The sequence below is a fragment of the Carcharodon carcharias genome, chromosome 16 (genome assembly GCF_017639515.1).
Source record: "Carcharodon carcharias isolate sCarCar2 chromosome 16, sCarCar2.pri, whole genome shotgun sequence".
In the NCBI taxonomy this organism is placed as follows: domain Eukaryota; kingdom Metazoa; phylum Chordata; class Chondrichthyes; order Lamniformes; family Lamnidae; genus Carcharodon; species Carcharodon carcharias.
This window is the reverse complement of record NC_054482.1, coordinates 122,920,875-122,946,052: the sequence shown is the minus strand read 5'-3', so window position 1 is coordinate 122,946,052 and position 25,178 is coordinate 122,920,875. Positions and strand designations below refer to the sequence as shown.

General features: G+C 44.1%; 1 protein-coding gene across 2 annotated transcripts in view; it reads right to left on the bottom strand.

Moving 5' to 3' along the window:
* Window positions 1-3,503: 3,503 nt before the first annotated feature.
* cfap45 (cilia and flagella associated protein 45) overlaps window positions 3,504-25,178 on the bottom strand; it is a 79,703-nt gene continuing 58,028 nt past the window's right edge. For both annotated transcript variants that reach the window (XM_041208505.1, XM_041208504.1), the window contains exons 9-12: window positions 13,154-13,267; window positions 8,318-8,511; window positions 4,222-4,446; window positions 3,504-3,664 (exon numbers count right to left, since the gene is read on the bottom strand). In XM_041208505.1, the coding sequence (XP_041064439.1) occupies window positions 3,598-3,664; window positions 4,222-4,446; window positions 8,318-8,511; window positions 13,154-13,267 (600 nt within the window). In that variant the 3' untranslated portion in view covers window positions 3,504-3,597. The remainder of the gene's footprint in view (window positions 3,665-4,221; window positions 4,447-8,317; window positions 8,512-13,153; window positions 13,268-25,178) is intronic.

Sequence of the window (25,178 nt, the reverse complement as noted above, 5' to 3'; positions counted from 1 at the left end):
TAATTTAATTAAACTAAAGGCAGTCAGACTGAGAGGTTTAGCTCATCAAAGGGGTTAAGTGCAAAGGCAGGCATTTTGAAATAGAAATGGACAAGTTAATATGGGATACAAGTAAATACAACATGAATAGGAACTTGCATTAGGAGATGAATGGGGAGTTGATTTTTAGCTGTTGAATTTTAAAGGGAAATCAAAGGAAATTTTACAACTGACAAAGATCATAAATAAATAAAGCAAAATTATTAAATTTATTTTTCCCAAAAGTGGTGGTCATAAAGACAACATGAAAGGTTTTAGGTTCTAGGAAAGGTAACTTTCAAAAGACAGTTACAAGCAATGGGTTTAAAGATGAAAGGGGAAACATGTATTTAAGGAAAGATTGAAAGCTGTATGAGATGTGTGTGACCATGTGATCTTAAAGAAAGTGCTGTGCGAGAACAATCTTGTGAAGGAAACAGCTTCCAGCCACTCAGAAAGTAAGATTTTGTTACATGCCATGGATTTCCATTGTCGAGTGAGAGGGAGAGATAAGCCCTTAAAGCAGCAGTGTGTGTCTTGCAATAATATTACTGGATTTTTATAGATTAAGAATCTATAGGTCTTTTGGGAATGGTTATAAGATTAAATTTAACTGTGTAACTGTAATCTTGTGTGTTTATTTTTTCTTTTCTTTTGTTAATAGATGTTTTAATTTAATATTTAACATTTTCAAAGCGGTAGTGGAATCTATACCTCTGACTTCAGTACACTTACCGTCTCATAATAAAAACACACATTGAAAATGATTGCGAAAGCTTGGCCAGGTTTCCCTTTGGAATTTGGTCAGCACAGCAATTACCACCTGCCAGATCATAACAGTTACAAAAGCGGGAATTTAACAGTGGGTAGTTTTCGCAAGGAGAGGTTTTGCTGTTTGATACTGACAGTGGCCAGGGGTCACGGTGAGGGAGTGGCTCCTGTTTTAACTCTCTCTGGTGAATGAATAGAAGCAGATGAAGATGGAGACACTATCCCTTGTGGCCATGTGGGCTTCACAAATTGGTAACTGTAGCATGCAGACCAACAGGTCAAATGGCACACTTGCCTTATTGCAGCAGTGTAAGTGCAATGAATTATATAAGGCCTTGGTGAGGCCACACCAGGAGTACTCTGTACAATTTTGGTTTCCTTCCCTAAGGCAGAGCATACTTGGCCTAGAAGGAGTGTTATCAAAGTTCACTAGACTGGTTCCTGAAAATGATCCAATAAGAGATTGTGCAGACTGAAAAGATAAGGGCAAGATTTTATGGTCACCCGTGGGTGGGCTTGCAGGGAGGGCATAAAACTTTGCGCATGTCTTTCCCGCCACCTACCGACCATCCTCCACCCTGGCCACAATTTAAAAACAGCCGGTGAGACCTCTTAACCTCGCGCCATTTGAGGCCCTTATATGGCCAATTAATGGGCAGTTAACGGCCACTTCCTGTCCGGCCACAATGTTTCAGCTGACAGGAGGAAGCTGATGGTAGTGCGAAGACTGGCCTGCTAAGACCTTAGCCGGGAGAGAAGGTTTGCCTCCATCATGGGCTGCATTTTCCAATTGGATGCCGTTCCCCATCTTTCTCCTTGGATGTCCGCTCCCCTCCAGCATCCTGCCACACCGTCCGCCACGCTACCTTCCACCCCCAGCCTCCGATCCTGGCCCTGCCAAGAGCACCCCTCACCTACCTTTCATCTGGATCCTAGCTTTTCTTTGGGGATTGGTTGCCATCCCAGCAGTGGCCACCGCTCCCTGCTGGGACCAGGAAGCTGCTGGCCAATCAGATTGACCAGCAGATTTCAGAGGTGGAACTTCCTCGCCAGATGGCAGAAGACCACCTCAAGCCAATTAATACTCTTCAGAGTGCGAAATGACTACAGGGCAGCCTACGAGAGTGTTGGGGGTTGTGGGGGGGGTGGGGTGCAAATGTTATAGTGATATTTTCATTAGTGGGATGGAAAACCTCACCACCTGTAAAATTCTAACTATAGAATCATAGAAACATTACAAGATAAAGGAGGCCATTTGGCCCATTAATTCAATGCTGACTAGCCCTACATTCCCTTAAGTTTAGAAGATGAGAGGTGATCTCATTGAAATCTATAAAATTCTTAGAGGATTTGATATGGTAGGTACGAAGAGGATGTTCACCTTTGCTGGAGAACCTACAACTAGGGGGGTTACAGTCTCAGGATAAGGGATTGGCCATTTAGGACTGACATGATGAAAAATTTCTTCACTTAGAGGGTTGTGGGTCTCTGGAATGCTCTATCCCAAAGACTTCTGGATGTTCAGTTGTTGAGTGTATTCAAGACACAGGTCAATATATTAGTGAGGAATACGGGGATCGAATAGGAAAGTTGAGATGAGGTAGAAGGTCAGCAGCCATGATCTTATTGAATGATTCGGCTAGCTGGCTTAAGGGCATGAGTGGTCTCCTCTTAATCCTATCCCTAATGTTGTTTTAGAGGCAGAGACAGCGACAGAGTGAGCCAGGCAGTGAGAGAGAGCAAGACAAGGAGAGAGAGAGACAGAGAGAGAGAGAGAGAGAGACAGAGAGAGACAGAGAGAGACACAGAGAGAGAGAGAGGCAGAGACAGAGAGAGAGAGGCAGAGACAGAGAGAGAGAGGCAGAGACAGAGAGAGAGAGGCAGAGACAGAGAGAAAGGGACAGAGACAGAGAGAGAGGGACAGAGACAGAGAGAGAGGGACAGAGACAGAGAGAGAGGGACAGAGAGAGAGGGACAGAGAGAGAGGGACAGAGAGAGAGGGACAGAGAGAGGGACAGAGAGAGAGGGACAGAGAGAGAGGGACAGAGAGAGAGGGACAGAGAGAGATATGTTTTGTTGGCTCACTGAGTCTGGAGTTTAAGGTGAGTCAGAATCTGGGGTGAGGGGTTAGGGTGAGGAGTTGGTGTGAGGCATGAGGGCTGTGGGGCTCTGGGTGAGAAATGAGGGGTTGGGGTAAGGATTTTGGGATTGCAGATAGGATTTAGAAGTGGGAATTTGAAGGGTGAATAGTGGGTGGTTGATGCTAAGGCATGAGGCCTTGGGTATGAGGGGTGTAAGTTTAGGGTTGAAGTGTGAAAGTTGAGGAGTTGGGGTCTTGGGTGAGGAGTTGCAACTGAGAGGTATGTTGAGGGGAGAGGGTTGAGGGTGAGTGTTGAGGGGGTTCAGGGTTGGGGGTGATAATTTGGTTTATGATTAGCATTATGGTTAGGGTTCAGCATTTGAAGGTGAGAATGTGCGGTTGGGGTTGGGTGGGGTTGGAGGTGAGGATTTGGAGGTGAGGAGGTTGGGATGTGGGGATGAAAGGTTAAAGGTAAGGGATGCTGTGAGGATTGGGGATGCAGAGTGAGGGGTTGGGACTGGGGTGGGGGTTTGTGGTGAGGGTTGAATGGTTCTCAAAGCCAGTGAGATAGCATAAAGAAGCAGATGTCGAAACACGGGACTCTGCTAAGTTTGAGTGTGGCAATGAGTCATGCGATGTTTAATTTGTTCTTTATATGTTTTAAAGACTACATTACACATCAAACACAAAATCTCTGAATGTAGCCACCATATTTACGCAATTTGTCCCTATGCTGTGACAGCTGCCAATCGCCGCTCGATCTCTCGACAATACTTCTCCGGGAGGCCGACAGACCTGCAAAACAGGGGTCAAAAGCGTCACAGAGACTGGAACTAATGCCAATTCATGATCAAAACACTTCCCACTCACTCCTAGAGTAAACACAGCATCCAGCTGCTTCCCACTTCCACTTACACAATCTCAGTGGGACCCAAACTCTTTCCAATTACTCCCATTGTACACAATCCCAATGGACCCAAACACAATGCCATTCACTCACCCTGTGGACAATATCAATGGAACCCCAACCCCTTCCCATTCACTTCCATTGTCCCAAATTCCAATGGAACTAAGATAAAAGCAAAATACTGCGGATGCTGGAAATCTGAAACAAAAACAAAAATAGCTGGAAAAACTCAGCAGGTCTGACAGCATCTGCAAAGCAGAACACAGTTGACGTTTTGAGTCCGTATGACTCTTCATAGTCATACAGACTCGAAACGTCAACTGTGTTCCTCTCCGGAGATGTTGTCAGACCTGCTGAGTTTTTCCAGCTATTTTTGTTTTTGTTCCAACGGAACTAAAACCCTTTCCCATTCTTTCCCACTGTATACCATCCTAATAGACCTGACCTGAGTTCCTCGAGTTTCTTGCGCTTGATTTGGTCGAGACGAAGCCGTCGTTGATAAGCTTCCTCCTTTAGATGCTTTCCTTCTTCAAAGAATGCTGCTCGCTCCGCTATATGATTCTGCTCCCTCTCAATGATCTGCTCCCGAAGGTCGCTGGCATACTTCGTCCTGCCATACCTCTTGTCCTCCTCCTCTTTCTTCTCCTTTTCGATCTGCTCTTTCTGCACCCTGCAAATTCAGTCCCATCAGTTTCTGGGAGAGCCAATAAAGTCCCTTACTTTGATCCCTGCCTCTATATAATCGACAGTACAGGAGAACTACCTGTATCTAGTAACTCCCTTAGCCAACACCTCCAAAACCTGTCAACCAGGTGGAAATCCAAAGGGGAAATGACATTGATGGGCATACTGAGAAACCCCTCAACAACAGCAGAACTGATCACCCAGCTCTGTATCATGAGGATCTCTCACACTTTGATGGCCCTCTTCAACAATAATCCACATATTAACAGAAACTGGGATAAGCATACACTAATAAAGGAAAGTCAACACAAATTTGTTAATGTCAAATCATGATTGACTAGCTTACAGAGCTTTTTTGATCATGTTGCCAAATTCATTAGAGTTCTATGAAGATGTAACAAGCAGGGTAGAGAAAGAGATACCAGCAAATGTCGTGTATTTGGATTTCCAAAAGGCATTTGATAAGGTGCCACATAAAAGGTTGCTACATCAGATAAGAGATTGTGGTGTTTGAGATGATATACCAGCATGGATATGGAGGACTGGCTAACTAAAGGAAATAGAGTCAGATTAAATGGATCACTTTCAGTTTAGCAAACTGTAACTAGTGGAGTGCCACAGGGATCAGTGCTGGGGCCTAAATTATTTACAATTTACATTAATGACTTGTATTGACTGTACTGTATTCAAATTTGAAGACAATACAAAGTCAGAAACCAAGTTGAGAGAAAAATACAAAGAGTCTGCAAAGGAATAGGTTAAGTGAATGAGCAAAAATTCGGCAAATGGAGTATAATGTGGAAAAATGTGAGGTTGCCCACTTCGTCAGGAAGAATAGAAAGGAGAATATTATTTCAAATGGAGAGAGACTGTAGAATTCTGCTGTACAGAGGGATCTGGGTATCTTTGTATATGAATGACAAGAAGTTAGCATGCAGGTAACAAGTAATAAGGAAGGCAAATGGAATGTTGGATTTTATTGCAAGGGGGAATTGGGTATAAAAGTTGCAAAGTCTTGCACCAACTGTATTGTGCATTGCTGAGACCACACTTAGAGAATCATGTACAGTTTTAGTCTCCTCACTTAAGGAGGCTTCAGAGAAGGTTCATTAGGCTGATTCCAGGGTTAAAGGGGTTTTCTTATGAGGATAGGTTGAGCAGGTTGGGCCTATACTCATTGGAATTTAGAAGAATAACAGTTGATCTTATTGAAACATAAGATTCTGAGGGGGTTTTACAGGATAGATGCTGAGAGGATGTTTTCCCTCATGGGGGAATCTAGAAGTAGGGGGTACAGTTTAAAAACAAGGGGCCTCCCATTTAAGTTGGAGTTGAGGCAAAATTCCTTCTCTCAGAATTTTCTTCCACAGAGAGCAGTAGAGGCTGCATCATTGAATATATTCAAGGTTGAATTGCGCAGATTTTTGGTCTACAAAGAAGTCAAGGATTGTGGGGAGCAGAAAGGGAAGTGGAGTTGAGGCCATGATCAGCTCAGCCATAACCTTATTGAATGGCATAGTAGGCGCGATGGGCCAAATGGCCTACTCCCTCCCCTATTTCTTTTGATCTTATGTAACAGACAGTGTTGATGAGGGTAATGTGATTCATGTGGTGCACAGGGATTTAAAAAAGACATCTGATAAAGTACCACACAACAAGCTTGTCAGCAAAGTTGATAAAAAAGGGCAGTAGTAAAAAGAATGCAAAATTAATCACAGAATCACAGAATTTTAACGGCATAGAAAGAGGCCATTCTGCCCATCGTGTTTGCACTGGCTCTCCAAATGAGCATTATGGCTTAGTGCCTGCCTTTTCTCTGTACCCCTGCAAATTGTTTATATTCAAATAATCATCTAATGCTCCTCTCAAATGCCTTGATTGAACCTGCCTCCACCACACTTCCAGGCAGTGCATTCCAGATGCAAACCACTTGTTGTGAGATAAAGTTTTTTCTCATGCCACATTTGCTTCTTTTGCAAATCACTTTGAATCTGTGCCCTCTCGTTCTTGATCCTTTTACAAGCGGGGACAGATCAGGAATAGAAAATAGAAAGTAGTGGTGTATAGCTGTTTTTCAGACTGGACAGAAATGGGTTCCCCAGGAGTCAGTACTAGGGCCACTGCTTTTTTGATATGCATTAATGACATGGACTTGGGGGAACAGGGCGCATTTTGAAATTTACAGATGGCACAAAACTTGGAAATGTAGCAAATAATGAGGGGGACAGTGATGGACTTCAACAGGACATAAACAGGCTGGTGGAATGGACATGTAACCCATCAAATTCAACTCAGAAAAGTGTGAGGTGATATTTTTTGGTAAGATGAATGAAAAGGGGCAATACAAGCTAAATTATACAATGTAAAAGAGCTGTAGGAGCAGAAAGACCTGGGGCGTTTGTGAACAAATCTGTAAAGGTGGCAGGGTAGGTTGACAAAGTTGTTAACAAAGTATAATGCGATCCCTGGCCTTATAGAGGCATATAGTACAAAGGCAAGGAAGCTCATGCTAATCATTTTTTTATTTGTTCATGGGATGTGGGCATCACTGGCTGGGCCAGCATTTATTGCCCATCCCCAATTGCCCTCGAGAAGGTGGTGATGAGCTGCCTTCTTGGACAGCTGCAGTCCATCTGCTGTAGGAACACCTACAGTGCTGTTAGGGAGGGAGTTCCAGGATTTTGACCCAGTGAGAGTGATGGAACATCGATATAGTTACAAGTCAGGATGGTGTGACCCTTGATATCATGTGGAATGAATTGAATTGAAGTCTGGCATCTGTGATGCTGGGCACGTCAGGAGGAGACTGAGGTGGATCATCCACCCACCACTCCTGATGATGGTTGCAAATGCTTCAGCCTTGTCTATTGCACTGATATGCTGGGCTCCCCCATTATTAAGGATGGGGATACTTGTGGAGCCCCCTCCTCCTGATAGTTGTTGAATTATCCACCACGATTCATGGCTGGATGTGAACGACTGCAGAGCTTCAATCTGATCTGTTGGTTGTGGAATTGCTAAGCTCTGTCTACTGTTCAAGTCTGTAAAAGTACTGTAAAAGTCAAACTTTTGAGACCATTTTAAGGCAGAAAATTAAAGGGCCGACTTTTACATGGGTAATGTTTTTTGAGGGGCTTACTTTCAGCTATCAAAGCTTGTGGCTCACACAGCCAGCAGAGGACTGTGCTGGGTTTTCAGTCTGTTTTCCAAGTTGTCTTCTAGGGGTTTACTCTCGATGGGCTTATTTTCGATGGGCCACACAGATACCTCTTGGGCTGGTGCACACTAACTCTGCAGTGTGTTCCAATCTTACCTCTGTCATTTCAACAAGAAATTAAACTTTTACTAAAGTTCCCTGATATCTCAGTGGGAAAATTGCACTCTGTGTTCTAGCACTGATGCAGAAGGATCAGAAAAACTCCTGCTTCAAATACTGGTTTCTGCTGTGTTACTCTGAACACGGAATGGGGCAGTGAGCTGAGTTGGAACAGAATGTCCTTGGAAAGTCAGGGGTTGGCTTCTACACAAGGTATATGAAAAATTAATGATGTTTTGGCCAAAAGTCAAGGGTTGGCTTTTACATGAGAGTGATTATTATTTGAGTATATGCAATGTGTGGTAGAAACAGATTTAATGATAGCCTTCAAAATACTTGATGGAGGAACATTGGAGGGAAATGGGGGTAAAGCAGAGAGCAAGATGAAGTGGAATGGTTTTTGAAAGAGCTGCTGAAAATGCAATGGGCTGAATGGCCTCCCTATCTACTGTACTATTCTAGGATACATCTGATACACAGTGAAACATGGAGGCCCCGTGCTGCATTTGAAGCCCGAGACCCCAGAATGTCAGTGACCTACTTGAGGACTCTCTCGAATTCCTGTCTTTCCTTGGTGGCCTGCACAACCAGGAAATGCTGCTTCTGCCGGATTTGATCCGAGCGAGATTTCTTCAGCGTTGCAAGCACCTCAGCTTTCTTACGCTTGTCCTCCAGTTCCTTCCGGCGCCATTCACGCTCCGTGGCCTCCTGGCTCCTCTTTGCCCGTAGTGCATCCTACAGAAGAAAGAAAAAGGGTTGAGTAATTCTCTCAGTGAGGTATTTATACATTGACTGGTGTCTCTCAATTGTCTTTAACTATTGGCAAAAGAAAGAAATATGAACTGCTAACTTCTAACACTATAACTGAAACTCTACCCCCTTCTTAAATCCCTATACCCACACACATAAAAGGCGCATAAGACACACAAAACATGGATTTTAAGGGTGGGTTAAAACAGTTCAACAGCACCAATCTGGAGTACAGGATTCACTTGGTTGATTTTGATCGATGTCTTTCAAATTCCTTTCAGTTCTTGTTGATGACACGAGGTAGTCTTCCAGTACTTTCAGTATTAAGTTCACTGGTTGAGAACTTGCTTTTCAGTGTCTCTAACAGTGATTTTCCCCTTTTCCTTTTTACAGGGGTTTCCTCAGAGAGAGAGAGCAGGTTAGAGAGATAAGAAGAGAGATTTTAGATGTTTTCTCTTTGCAGGCCAGGAGCTTTCAGTTGCCCTGTTCTTCACATAAAACCTTGGTCACCTGGTCAGGAGCTGTGGGTCTGGTGTCATATGTAGGCCAGGCTAGGTAAGGACAGCAGATTTCCTTCCCAAAAGGACAATAGTGAATCAGATAGGTTTTTACATCAATTGGCAATGGTTAAATGGTCATCTTAGACTTTTAATTCCAGATTTTTATTGAATTCAGATTCCACCATCTGCTGAACCCAGGTCCCCAGAACATTACCCTGGGTCTCTGGATTACAAGTCCAGCGACAATACCACTACACCATTGCCTCCCCTATGGATTCTAGCATTTTTCAATGACGAATATTAGGCTAAGTGGCCTATTGTTTATTGCTTTCTGTCTCCTCCTTTTCTTGAGCAGAGGTGTTACATTTTTGATTTTGAAATCCCCTGGGATCTTTCCAGAATCTAGGGAATTTTGGAAGATTATAACAAATGTATTCATTGTCTCTGCAGCCACTTCTTTAAAACCCAAGAATGCAGACCATCAGGTGTAGGGAACTGTCAGCCTTTAGTCCCATTAGCTATCCTAGTCATTTTTTTCTAATAATAGTGATTGTTTTGAGTTCCTACCTCTCATTTGCCTCTTGCTTTTCACCATTCTTAGAATGCTTTTTGTGGCTTCTACCGTGAAGACCTATACAAAGTGCTTGTTCAAAGTCTCTGCCATTCCCTTGCTTCCCATTATTAATTACCCATTCTCATCTTCTAAGTGACCCATCCTTATTTTAGCTATTCCTTTCTTTTTTCTGAGTTTTAACTGTCTGTTTCTTTGTTTCTTGCTAGATTACTCTCCTACTCTGATATCTTCCTCACTATTTTTTTGTCATCCTTTGCTGGTTTCTAAAATTTTGCAAATTGTCTGGCCTACTACTAAATATCATTCTTAACCTCCTCAGTAAGCCAGACATGGTGCATTTTTCTCAATGGAGTATATCTTTGTTCAGGGTTATGAACTGTCATTTTAAATGCTTGTCTAACATCTATCCTTTTAACCTATTTTCCCAGGCCCCTGTGGCCAATTCTGTTTTCATAGATTTTTACTTGCCTTTATTTACCTTTAAGGCACTAGCTTCAGACCCAAGTTTGTCTCCCTAAAACTGAATGTGAAATACCATCATGTTCCGATCACTCCAGAGGTGAGAGTGACTACCCTTGACATCAAGGCAGCATTTGACCGAGTGTGGCATCAAGGAGCCGAGCAAAACTGGGGTCAATGAGAATCGAGGGGAAAGCTCTCCACTGGTTGTAGTCATGCCTAGCACAAAAGAAGATGGTTGTGGTTGTTGGAGGTCAATCATCTCAGTTGCAGTACATCACTGCAGGGGTTCCTCAGGGTGGTGTCCTTGGCCCAACCATCTTCAGCTGCTTCATCAATGACCTTCTTTCCATCATAAGGTCAGAAGTGGGGATGTTCACTGATGATTGCACAATGTTCAGCACCATTCACGACTCCTCAGATACTGAAGCAGTCCATGTCCAAATGCAGCAAGACCTGGACAATATCCAGGCTTGGGCTGACAAGTGGCAAGCAACATTCGTGCCACACAAGCGTGAGGCAATGACCATCTCCAACAAGAGAGAATCTAACCATCGCCCCTTTCAGCATTACCATTGCTGAATCCCCCACTATCAACATCTTGGGGGTTACCATTGACCAGAAACTGAACAGGACTAGCCATATAAATACTGTGGCTATAACAGCAGGTCAGAGGCTAGGCATCCTGTGACAAGTAACTCACTTTCTGACTCCCCAAAGCCTGTCCACTATCTACAAGGCACAAGTCAGGACTGTGATGGAATACTCTCTACTTGCCTGGATGAGTGCAGCTCCAACAACACTCAAGGAGTTCAATGCCATCCAGGTCAAAGCAGCCTGCTTGATTGGCACCACATCCACTAACATTCATTCCCTCCACCACCGATGCCGTCTACAAGATGCACTGCAGAAACTCGCCAAGGCTCCTTCAACAGGACCTTCTGAACTCATGGCCACTATCATCTTGAAGGACAAGGAAACCAGATGCATTGAACACCACCACCTGGAAGTTCTCCTCCAAGCCACACACCATCCTGACTTGAAAATATACTCAGCTGGAATATTGTGTACAGTTCTGGACACCATGTAATAGGAAAGATGTGAATATATTGGAGAGAGTGCAGAAGAGGTTTACAAGAATCATTCCAGGGGTGAGAAACTTCATCTATGAGGATAGATTGGAAAGGTTGGGACTGTTCTCCATGGGGAGAAGATGACAGGAGATTTGATAGAAATGTTCAAAATCATGATGGGGCTGGATAGGGAGAAGGCTGTTCCCACTCATAAAAGGATCAAGAACAAGAGGTCACATATTTAAAATGAATTGCAAAAGAAGCAAGCGTGATGTGAGAAAAAACTTTTTTACACAACGAGTGGTTCAGGTCTGGAATGCGCTGCCTGGAAGTGTGGTGGAGGCAGTCTCAATTAAGGCATTCAAGAGGGCATTAGATGATTATTTGAATAGAAACAATGTGCAAGGGTGTGGGGAGTAAGGCAATGGCTTTAGGTCATAATGCTCATTTGGAGAGCCGGTGCATACATTATGGGCTGAACGGCCTCCTCCTGTGCCATTAAGCTTCTGTAATTCTGTGATATATCACTGTTCCTTCACTGTTGCTGGGTCAAAATCCTGGAATTCTCTCCCACAGCACTGTGGGTGTACCTACACCACATGGACTGCAGCAGTTCAAGAAGACAGTTCACCACCACCTTATCAAGGGCAATTAGGGATGGACAATAAATGCTGGCCTATTCAGCGATGCCCAAATCCCATGAGTGAATAAAAAAATTGCCTAAATGATCCTTTACCATGTAATTATTAACTCATTCTTTCTCATTGCACATTACCAGGTCCAAAATAGACTTTTCCTGCTTGGTTCCAGAATATATTGTTCTAAGAAACTGTACTGAACACATTCCATGAACTCATCTTCAAGTCTGTCATTGCCAATTTGATTTATTCTATCTATATCAAGATTAACATTTCCCACAATTATTGCAGTGCCTTTCTTCTAAGCTCCCATTATTTCTTGATTTATGCTTGCCATACAGTGTAGCTACTGTTACGGATCCTATAAGTTACTCCCATCAATGACACCTTCCTTTGCTATTTCTTGTCTCCACCAAAACTGATACTGCATCTTGATCTTCCGAAACAAGATCATTTCTCCCTGCTTTATTGATCTCATTCTTTATTGACAAATAAACCCCACCTCCTTGAATATTCAGTTTCCAAAATTAGTCACTTTGCAATCCTCTGTAATGGTTACCTTATCATAACCATTTATTTCTATTTGTACAATAATTTATTCATCTGGTTACAAATGCTGCTTGCATTCAGATAAAGTCTTTAATTCTGCCTTTTTAACATTTTCCCCTACTCGGACCTTATTTGCTGATGCACCCTTAGTCAATGTATAAATAATCACATTGCATGGCAATCACCTTGTTAAAGACAATTGCTAGTTAAATGGGTGATGGGCATTGATTATCCCATCTAAACAGAATAAAAAGATACAGCTGGAACACTTTGTGTGGAAGTCAGCAGTAATGAGGAGTTGGTCTGTTGAAGAGTTATATGGACTTGAAATGTTAACTGTGTTCTTCTCTGCAGATGCTGCCAGACCTGCTGAGTTTTTCCAGATATTTTTATTTTTGTCTTGAAAATAAACCAGCTTGAACCTAAAGACCAGCCTGGATTAATTCTTCCACTACAACCTTTTATGTTTGTATGCTCTATCTCTTTCTGTCATGCTCTGGTAATCATGACCTTTATTGCTTTCTGAATTATTACCTTGTCTTTTCTTGTGATTGAAAATTTAGGAAGTTAACATGAACCCTCTTTCCCCTGATATTTAGTTTAAAGGCCTCTCTACAGTGCTTTGTGCTAGGTATGACTCCAACCAGTGGAGAGTTTTCACTGACTTCAATTTTGCTAGGACACCCTGATGCTAATGGATCAAATGCTGTCTTGACGTTAAGGACAGTACCTCTTACCTTACCTCTGCACTGACTGGTCTCTCCTCAGGGAGATGTCTGTATGGTGACTGATGTCTCTCAGCTCTTTCCCAGAAAGAGATACTTCTGTACCTACCTGTTCTGCCTTGTGATCATGTGCTCGTTTTTGCAGGGCCTGCAATCGAGCCACTTCGATAGCCTTTTCCCGCTTCAAGCGATTATGCTGCTCCTCAAATTCAGCTTCTCTTTTCTGGGGAACAAAAGTGCAGGTACAAAATGGGGTTAGTTACTGAATTAAATTCTCCTTCTCCTGCTCCCCTGCACTGTCCCCCTCTTTTCTCTCTCCCTCCATTTCTTTCTGTTGGAATCTCTTTCCCTATCCTGCTCTCCCTCTTGCCCCACCTATAATTGGAGAGTCTGTGTCTACTCAGATAATTTGGCTTAAAGACAAAGGTGAATTATTTTTCAGACTGGTGGACAGTGGGTGGAATTTTCCCAGACTTGCACTAAGTGCGGTAGTGGGTGAGTTAAACTGTTTTACCTGCTGATGGTGATGGTGGGTTTTCATGCTGTATTGTACTGAGCCTGCCTCATTATTTATGCACTCCCTGGAAACATGCTATTTCCACGGTGGGCGGGGTCTCATTTGCCTGCCCACCATCAACCTGCTGCTGCATTATGCTGGGCATCATGTTTAAAGTCTAGCCACAAGCACACATCTCAGTGCTTCCAGTACACAGCTGCATGGAAGACATGGCCCTGAAACTGGAAGGCTGCAGCCCCCTGATTTAATGAGGGGGCTCTTGAGTGATGTTTGGATGCTGTGGAGGCCTGCTGGGATGTCCTGTACCCCTGATCTTGCAGCAGGATAGGCAGCAATGTGACCAATCTGGCTTGGGAGATAGTGGTCAGTGCCAACACCTTCAGAAGAGGACAGCCACCCAGTGCTACAAGAGGATGAATGATCTCTGTTCTGCCAGGGCAAGTCACAATTTTCATTACACTCAATGTGCACACCCAATACAGACAGACACCCTTTCCCCATCTCTATCCATGCAGGACAAGCTGGCACACAATGAGAGGTCGCAGACTGGTGGTGGAATACCAGAAATCAAGGTCCTCGTGGACTTTGGTTCAGTGCTGCTCTACCAAGTGCGGATCCAGCACTGCAGTGCAACATGCATCAGACATCCATGCTTTGTACTACCATGCGCGGTCTCTCTCTCTCTGTCTCTCTGCTTCTGCAGGCACATCTGCCAAACAACTGACAGTCCATGACCTAGGACCTCCAAACAAGCCTTGAAGAAACCTCAAGAGGAATCTGGAGGCACCCTACCTGAAGTCCCATCACAGCACTCATCCACACCGTCCACCAGCACAGACACACCTTGGTGGGACCTAGCTTTAAGGAAGCCTCTGGATCACGAACTGGTGAGCACATCGCACTGTCTGATCCACTGCAGGTGGCACCAAGGACTTCCCAGGTGTCTGGCACTCAGAGGACTGCTGGAGGCCAGAGATTTGCTGTCTGAATCAGATGAGTCTCTGGACTAGGTCATGTCACTGTTGCTGAAGCTGCAAAGGCAAGCTTGGGAACATCAGATTGCAAGGCATGATGGAGTCTGTCTGCCTTCAGTCTGAGGTGATAGTGCTGGCATGCCAACACACCTTAAACAACACTGGCAGGATGGCAGCTGCCATGGAGACCTTAGTCCAGGACTTTGCTCCTGCACTGCTGAGTGGGCTCAACTCCATTGCTGATGTCACAGTTAGCCTCCAGCAGTGTGTATATGAGGGGTGCCAGGCAGCTCAAATCTTTCTCCAGCTACCCCTGCTCCTCAGGGAGTCAGCCTGGGGCCCCTGCACCTCCGTAGGGAGGAGGATCTGCAGGTGCAAACTCTGGGCCCATCCATCCAGGTGATACTGAATGTCTGGTTCATCTGACTTCCCTCTTCCTGTGACCGCATTAGCTCCACCTCCACAGGCTGGGGAGGGTGCCACTGCCAGACAACAGGACCCTGAAAGCAGGGCCCTCCAGAGGACACCCACTAAGCTCATCGCACTGAATGTCCAGGGAGCACCAAGATTTGGCAGCAGGGTTAGGACGCTTTAATGAGAACTAGTTGCACAGCCTGGGCATAGGTATTAATCAATTGTACATACTGTTCACTATTGTCAATAAACTCCCAAGAATGTCACCCTGCCTATGGCTCCTTGTTCTGATGAGCAGTGTTCTTGTCACTCAGATGTGAAACCTTTCTGCACAAGATAAAGGCAAGTGTCTTAGTCCAGGGACTCTTCCCTGTGTCTGTGCAGCCTTCCGACCAAAATCATAGTCCTGCCTCTCACTCCCTGGATACATAACTGATGCCTGCACCTCAGCGGTGAACATCCATCTCAATGTAGTATGAATGTAGAGGATGACATATTGGAACCCTCCTTTCATGTTTTGAGTGTGTGTAAATAAAACTAATCCTTTAATCTCAAGTTTGCTGTGGGGTTATTTAAAATAAATTGGATCACACCAAAACAGAGGGGCCAGGAAATACACCACTGTTTATAACAGGGGACCCACCATAATTAAAAACACCTTCCTGTTTATGGAAGAGTGGTGAGAGGAGAAGTTCATGGTATATAAATTAAACCCCTCCTGTCTCTAACAAAAGATAGATATGACTTAGATATTGGAACAGTGTCAAAATTTGCTAATAACAAACTTGGAGTGGTCAACAATGACAATGATACTAATTGACTGCAATGTGACAGAGGTGGGAAGAATAAGCAGGCAAGTGGCAGGAGGCATTGAAAGTGGGTAGAATGGGTGGGCATGTGGCAGGAGGCATGTGAAAGTGGGTAGAATGGGTGGGCAAGTGGCAGGAGGCATGTAAATCACACTGTTCAGAAATTGCCATTCGGCCCATCGAGTTTGCACCGACATGTGAGGAACATCTGACTGATCTACCTAATCCCATTTACCAGCACTTGGCCCATAGCCTTGAACGTTATGTGCTCGGCCCGGTACTTTTTAAAGGATGTAAGGCAACCTGCCTCCTCCACCCTCCCAGGCAGCACATTCCAGACCGTCAACACCCTCTGGGTAAAAATGTTTTTCCTCGTATTCCCCCACCACACCCCCCCACCACCCCCCCCACCACCACCCACCACCACCCTCCAGCAACCCTAAACCTCTTGCCCCTCACCTTAAACTCATGTCCCCTCGTGACTGACCCTTCAACTAAAGGGAACAGCTGCTCCCTGTCCATGCCCCTCATAATCTTTTACACCCTGATCAGGTCGCCGCTCAGACTTCTCTGCCCCAATGAAAACAACCCAAGTCTATCCAACCTCTCTTCTTAAGTTAAATGTTTCATCCCAGGCAACATCCTGCTGAATCTCCTCTGCACCCATCCAGTGCAATCACATCCTTCCTATAATGTGGCGACCAGAACTGCACACAGTACTCCAGCTGTGGCCTCACCAAGGTTCTACACAACTCCAACATGACCTCCATACTTTTGTAATCTATGCCTCTATTGATAAAGGCAAGTGTCCCATATTCACCGCCCCACTAACATGCCCCTCCGAACTTCCAAGTGTCCCTCAGAACTTCCTAGGTGTTATGCCACTTATTGAATACTTCCTTGTCAAATCACTCCTTCCAAAATGTATCACCTCACACTTTTCAGGGTTAAATTCCATCTGCCACTTATCTGCCCATTTGACCATCCCATCTATATCTTCCTGTAGCCCAAGATACTCAACCTCATTGTTAACCACCTGGCCAATCTTTGTGTCATCCGCAAACTTACTAATCATACCCCCCACATAGTCATCTATGTCGTTTATATAAATGACGAATAATAGGGGACCCAGCACAGATCCCTGTGGTACGACACTAGTTCCAGTCACTAAAACATCCTTCTGTCATCACCCTCTGTCTCCTGCAACTAAGCCAATTTTGAATCCACTTTATCAAATTACCATGTATTCCATGTGCATTTGCCTTCTTTATAAGTCTCCCATGTGGGACCTTGTCAAAGGCTTTGCTGAAATCCATATAAACATCAACTGCACCACCCTCATCTACACACCTGGTCACCTCCTCAAAAAATTCAATCAAATTTGTTAGGCATGACCTCCCTCTGACAAAGCCATGCTGATTATTCCTGATCAAACCTTGCCTCTCCAAGTGGAGATGGATTCTCTCCTTCAGAAATTTCTCCAATAGTTTCCCTACCACTGACGTGAGACACACTGGCCTGTAGTTCCCTGGCTTATCTCTACAACCCTTCTTAAATAGCAGAACCACATTAGCTGTTCCCCAGTCCTCTGGCATCTCCCCCATGGCCAGAGAGGAAATAAAAATTTGGGTCAGAGACCCTACGATCTCCTCCCTTGCCTCCTTCAGCAGTCTGGGACACAAATCATCCGGACCTGGAGATTTGTCCACTTTTAAGCCTGCCAACATCTCCAATACCTTGTCACTCCCTATATCAATTTGCTCAAGAACCTCGCAGTCTCTCTCCCTGAGTTCCACACCTTCATCCTCATTCTCTTGGGTGAAATCGGATGTGAAGTATTCGTTCTACCGATGTCCTCTGGCTCCATCCATAGATTGACTCCTTGGTCCCTAATGGGCCCTACTCTTTCCCTGGTTAACCTCTTCCTATCGATATAGTTATAGAATTTCTTGGGATTTTCCCTACTTTTACCAGCCAGAGCTTTCTCATATCCTCTCTTTGCTCTCCTAATTGCTTCCTTAAGCTCCACCCTGCACTGTCTGTACTCCACTAATGCCTCCGCTGATTTGCTCCCCTTGTACTTGCTAAAAGCCTCTCTTTTCCTTCTCATCGTACCCTGAATATCTCTGGTCATCCATGGTTCTCTGGGCTTGTTACTCCTTCCTATTACCCTAGAGGGAACCCTCCCCATTTCCTTTTTGAACCCCCCCCCACTGCTCCTCTGTAGGTTTCCCCACAACTAGCTGTTCCCAGTTTACCTTGGCCAGATCCTGCCTTATTTTACTAAAATCTGCTTTCCCCCAATCCCAAACATTTTTTTGCAACTTGTCTATTTCTTTGTCCACAACAAACTTAAACTGTACCATGTTGTGGTCGCTATCACTAAAATGCTCCCCCACCACCACCTCAGCCACCTGTCCGGCTTCATTCCCCAGAATTAGGTCCAGCAATGCACCGTCCAGTGTTGGACCCTCTACATATTGACCTAAAAAGTTCTTCTGTACGCATTTCAAGAAATACACTCTATCCAAGCCCTTAAAACTATGCCTATCCCAATTAACGTTAGGAAAGTTGAAATCACCTGATATAGTTACCCTATTGTTATTGTTTTTACACACCTCCACAAATTGTGCACATATTTGCTCCTCCATTTCCCGCTGACTATCTGGGGGTCTATAATAAACACCTAACAATATGGTTGTCCCTTTTTTATTCTTAAGCTCTACCCACAAAGCTTCATTCGATGCCCCCTCCAAGATATCATCTCTCCTTACTGCAGCAACTAACTCCATAACTAATAATGCAATGCCTCCTCCTCTTTTACCCCCTTCCCCTGTCTCACCTTAAGATTCTGTATCCCGGAATATTGCGCTGCCAATCCTTCAACCACATCTCTCTGATGGCTACTATATCACAATTCCACTTATCAGTCCTCACCCTTAACTCATCCATTTTACCTGTAATACTCCTGGCATTAAAGTAGAGGCCATCCAGCCTTGCTTTACTCCCTTGAAACTTAAGGTGGATAGAATGGGCGGGCAAGTGGCAGGGAGCACGTGAAGTCGGGTAGAATGGTCAGGCAGGTGGCATGTGATACAGAGAAGTGTGAGCTGATGCATTTTGGCAGAGATAAGGAGGAAAATGAAATCAATGGCAAAGTTCGAAAGAATGTGCAGAATCAGAGGGCAGTGGGTCGCATGTGCATCAATCTTTGAAGGAGGTAAGACAAATTGAAAGTGTGAATAGCAAAGCATATAGGATTTTGGAATTCATAAATAGAAGTGTTGAGTACAGAAGCAGGGAAGTTCTCCTGAACCTTTATCAAGCTCCAGCTAAACCTTAGGGTATTGTATTCAGTTCCATTGGCACTTGATGAAGGACATGAGGGTCCTTGAAAGGGTGCAGAGGAAATTTACTAGAATGGTTCTAGGGATGGGGAATTTTAGCTGCAAGGTTAGGTTGAAGATGCGCTGGGGTTTTTCTACTTGAAACTAAGGAGATTTGATAGAGGTGTGTGGGATTATGACACAAGAACACGAGATAGGAGCAGAAGACCCTATAGCCCATCATGCCTGCCCTGCCATTCAATACAATCAAAGCTGATCTTCAACTCCACTTTCCCACCTGCTCCCCATGTGCTTAGATTTCCTGAGACCAAAAAAATCTGGCTATCCCAGTCTTAAATCTGGTTAACAATGGAGCATCCACAACCCTTTGGGTTAGAGAATTCCAAACATTTATAACCCTTTGAGTGAAGAAATTTCTCCTCATCTCAATCCTAAATGATCAACCCCTTATCCTGAGACTGTGCCCCCATGTTTTAGATTCCCCAGCCAGGGGGGAAAACCTCTTTGTGTCAACCCTGACAAGCTCCTTCAGAATATTGTATGTTTCAATCAGATCATCCCTCATTCTTTTGAGCTCCAGCGAATGTACCATAGATTGCAGCGTATAAGACAACCTAGCATATATTACGACCCCTTTTATTCAGCCTAAGAAATCCTGTTTTTGCATATACTCGGTGAATACATTGACCCCACCCACCCCACCCTGCTTTCAGTCACACATGCTATTAGTCAACCTCAGTTTTTTTACACCACTAATGGATGTTTTATTTATTGGTACCTCATAATTGGGTGCAAGGGATCAAGCAGGCAATACAGGCTACGTTGCGAAGACGCATGGGAGTTTAGCACATGCCCACACAGAGTAGATCCCATGTGGCGAATGACAAAGATAGTAACCACCCACACCAGCAGATCACTTTTATACTCGGCATATAAGTTAACCCCCGTTTGTGAAGGGATTTTGAGGCTTCAAACATTGTCTTATATGCCAACATCTATAGTAGGCCCAGTTTATACAGCCTCTTCTTGTAGGACAACCCTCTAATCCTAGGGACGAATCTAGTGAACCTTCACTGTTCTGCCTCCAATGTAAGCACTCTTCTTCTTTCAGTTCTCTGCCCAAAGGCAGGTCTGATCCACCGCACCACAGCCTCCACCACAGGTAGGGCAAGTAGGCAGGTCCTGAATCCACCCCAGCTGAAATGTGGACTGAACCCAGAGCTGTTGGCACCAATTTGAACCACACTGGCCATCCAACCAACAGTCAACTGGCACCCCAAGGAGTCTGTATTGCTGAGGCAACATACACTTTTGCATGCATATTATTGTCTGGATCTACGGAAAGGGTCTAATTTTCTTTATATCACATGACTGACCAGGAATCTCTCCTGCTCTTACCACCTGCCATTAGTATATGTTGGAAGGGTTTGTAGGTTAACAATCAACCTGTTTGGCTGTGTTATGAATGCACTTTCCTTGGCCATCAAGACCTGGAGTGGAACTTGATCCCAAAGCTTCTGGCTCAGAGGCAGGGATGCTACCCACTGCACAACAAGAACTACTATTACAAGTATAATCCTTCCTTAAATATGGAGACCAAAACTACACACTGTACTTTGGGTGTGCTTTCACCAAACTTCTGCATGGAGCTCGATCCCAGTTCTGGCTGGAGGGATTCAGGGCCTACCTTCTTGCCTATCCATGGCAGAGGTCATGGCACTGTGGATCAGCAGAGAACTGAAGAAAAAGAATACTTGCACTGAAGGTAGTACAGCATAATCCAATCCCCTTGCAATAAGGACCAACATGCTGTTTGCCTTCCTAATTGCTTGCTGTACCTTGTTTTAAATTCATTCATGAGATGTGGGCGTCATTGGCTAGACCAGCATTTATTGCCCATCCCTAATTGCCCTTGTTCAGAAGGCATTTAATAGTCAACCACATTGCTGTTGATCTGGAGTCACATGTAGGCCAGACCAGATAAGGACAACAGATTTCCTTCCCTAAAGGACATTAGTAAATCAGATGGGTTTTTACAACAATCAACAATGGTTTCATGGTCATCATTAGACTTTTAATTCCAGAATTTTATTGAATTCAAATTCCACCATCTGCCATGGTGGAATTCAAACCAGGCTCCCCAGAGCATTATTCTGGATCTCTGGATTACTAGTCCAGCAACAATACCACTACACCATCACCTCCACCTGCATGCTAACTTTGCGTTCCTTGTACAAGCACACCCAAGTATCTCTGAATATCAACATTTACAAGTTTCACGCTTTTTAAACAATATTCTGCTTTTCTATTCTTACGACCAAAGTGTTCAAACTTCCTGACTTTCTACGAACATACAAAATAGGAGCAATAGGTCATTCGGCCCTTTGAGCCTGCTCCACTGTTCAATAAGATCATGGCTGATCTGTTTGTGTTTCGAGTCCTACATTCCCATCTACCCCTGATAACCTTTGATTCCCTTGCCTAACAAGGATCTATCTACCTCTGCCTTTAAAATGTTCAATGACCCGCCTCCACCACCTTCTGAGGCAGAGAGTTCCAAAGTTGCACAACCCTCTGAGAAAAAAAATTCTTCTCATCTGTCTTATAAAGGAGACCCCTAATTTTAAAACAGTGCCCCCTAGTTCTGGACTCACCCACAAGAGGAAACATCCTTTCCACGTCCACCTTGTCAATACCATTCAGGATTTCATATACTTAATTTGCCACCTGTTGCCCACTCACTCTACCTGTCTTATATCTCTCTAGCCTTTCTGTGCTCTTCTCACAACTTACATTTCCACCTACCGTTGTATCATCAGCAAACTTAGATACATTACTCTCTGTCTCTTCATCTTTGTCATTAATATAGATTGTAAATAACTGAGGCCCCAGCACTGACCCTTGTGCCAGACACTAGTCACAGTTTCCAACTTGAGAATGCTCCATTTATCCTCACTCTTTGCTTCTTGTCTGTTATCAATCCTCTGTCCATACTAATATATTACCCTAACTCCATGAACCCTTGAATCAACCTCTATGTGGCACCTTATTGAATGCCTATAGGAAATCCAAGTAGGCAATCTCTAATTTCTGCATATCTTCCCTACTAGTTATATTCTCAAAACTCTAATAAGTTTATCAAACACAATTTCCCTTTCGCAAAACTATGTTGAATTTGTCTGATCATACTATGATTTTCTAAGTGCCTTATAGTAATAGATTCCAGCACTTTCCCGACGTCTGATGTAAGGCTAAAAAAATTGACCTGTAGTTCCTGGTTTTCTCTTTCCCTCCTTTCTTGAAAAGAGCTGTCATAGTTGCTAACTTCGAACCTGTTGGGACCATGAAGAATCTAGGGAACTTTGGAAAATTGCCAGAACATCCATTATTTCTGCAGCTATCTTTTTCAGACCCCTACCATGTAGGCCATCAGGTCCTGAGGATTTGTTGGATTTTAATCCCTTAAGTTTCTCCAGTACCTATTCTCTGCTGATATTGATTTCCTTAATTTACTTACTCTTTTTAGCACTTAGGTTACCCTCTATTTCTAGTATGCAACTTGCATGTTCTATTGTGAAGACAGACATAAAATATTTTGTGTCTATGTCTCTGCCATTTCCTCATTTCCCATAATAATTTCTCCTGTCTCTACCTCTAAGGGACCAACATTTACTTTAGCTACTCTCTTCCTTCTTATACAGTTGCAAAAGCTCTTAAATCTATTTTTATATTCTGGGCTAGTTTTCTATCACATTCTATATTTTCCCTTTATATTAACTTTTTGGTGGCCTTCTGCTGGTTCCTAAAACACTCCCAATCCTCACTCAGGCTTGTTACTGGGGTTTTTTTTTGCAACATTGTAAATGTCTTCTTTTAATCTAATACTATCCTTATAGTGGTACACATTGGTACAACAACATAGGCAGGAAGAGTGACAAGGTCCTGCAGCGGGAGTTCAGGGAATTAAGCAGAATGTTAAAAAACAGGACCTCTAGGATTGTAATCTCAGGATTACTCCCTGTGCCACATGCCAGTGAGGCTAGAAATAAAAAGATACTGCAGCTAAACACGTGGCTGAACAGATGGTGTAGGAGGGAGGGTTTCCGATATCTGGATCAGTGGGATCTCTGCCGGGGCAGGTGGGACCTGTACAAGAAGGAGGGGTTGCATCAAAACTGGAGGGGAACTGATATCCTGGCTGCAAGGTTTGCTAGTGTCACTCAGGAGGGTTTAAACTAGTATGGCAGGGGAGTAGGAACCAGAGCAATAGGTCAGCAGGTGAAATAAATGACTGGGAACTAGTGAATATGGCCAGTAAGACTAAGAGGAAGAGCAGACAGGGAGAAATTACTGAACACAGTGGGACTGGGGGTCTGAAATGCATTTGTTTCAATGCGAGAAGTATAACAGGCAAGGCAGGTCAGCTTAGAGCTGGGATTAGTATTTGGGACTATGATGTTATTTCTATTACAGAGACTTGGTTGAAGAATGGACAGGATTGGCAGATAAACGTTCCAGGATTTAGAAGTTTCAGGCAGGATAGAGAGGGATGTAGAAGAGGTGAGGGAGTTGCACTGCTGGTTAAGGAGAATATCACAGCTGTACGACAGGAGGACACCTCGGTGGGCTCATGCAGCGAGGCAATATGGGTAGAGCTCCAGAATAGGAAGGGTGCAGTCACAATGTTGGGGGTTTTCTATAGGCCTCCAAATTGCTGGTGGGAGATTGAGGAACAGGGGGGTAGGATGTAGGCAGATTTTGGAAAGATGTAAAAGCAATAGGGTTGTTGTGGGTGATTTTAACTTTCCCTATATTGACTGGGAATCACTTAGTGCCAGAGGTTTGGATGGTGCAGATTTTGTAAGGTGCATCCAGGAGGGCTTCCTGAGACAATATGTAGATAGTCCAACTAGGGAAGGGGCAATACTGGACCTGGTATTAGGGAATGAACACGGCCAGGTGGTCGAAGTTTCAGTAGGAGAGCATTTCGGGAAAAGTGACCATAATTCAGTAAGTTTCAAGGTACTGGTGGAAAAGGATAACAGGAGTCCTTGGGTTAAGGTGCTTAATTAGGGGAAGGCTAATTATAACAATATTAGGCAGGAACTGAGGAATCTAGATTGGAGGCGGATGTTTGAGGGCAAATCAACAACTGACGTGGGGGCTTTCAAACATCAGTTGATAAGAATTCAGGAATGGCATGTTCCTGCTAGGATGAAGGATAATCATGGCAAGTTTCAGGAACCTTGGATAACAAAGGATATTGTGAAATTAGTCAAAAAGAAAAGGGAAGCATTCGTAAGGGCTAGAAGGCTGGGAACAGATGAAGCCCATGGAGGATATAAAGAAAGTAGGAAGAAAATTAAGCAAGGAGTCAGGAGGGCTAAGAGGGGTCATGAAAAGTCATTGGCAACCAGGGTTAAGGAAAATCCCAAGGCCTTTTATACCTACGTAAAAAGCAAGAGGGTAGCCAGGGAAAGGGTAGGCCCATTCAGGGACAGAGGTGGGAATCTGTGTGTGGAGCCAGAAGAAATGGGAGAGATACTAAATGAATACTTAACAGTATTCACCAAAGAGAAGGACTTAGCGGTCGATTTGTCTAGGGAAGAGTGTGTAGAAAGCCTGGATCATGCTGAGATCAAAAAAGAGGTGTTAGGTGTCTTCAAGAATATTAAGGTGGATAAGTCCCCAGGGCCAGATGGGATCTACCCCAGAGTACTGAGGGAGGCAAGGGAGGGGATTGCTGGGACCTTGACAGAAATCTTTGTATCCTCACTGGCTACGGGTGAAGTCCTAGAGGACTGGAGAATGGCCAATGTTGTTCCATTGTTTAAGAAAGGTAGCTGGGATAATCCAGGAAATTACAGGCCAGTGAGCCAGTCAGTGGTAGGGAAATTATTGGAGAAGATTCTTCAGCCCATCATGCCTGTGTCAGCCGGAAAAAGATGAAAAGAAACTAGCTGCTGATTTTAGCCCCACTTTCCAGCACCTGGTCCGTAGCCTTGCAGGTTACAGTGCTTCAGATGCAGATCCAGGTACCTTTTAAATGAGTTGAGTGTTTCAACCTCAACCA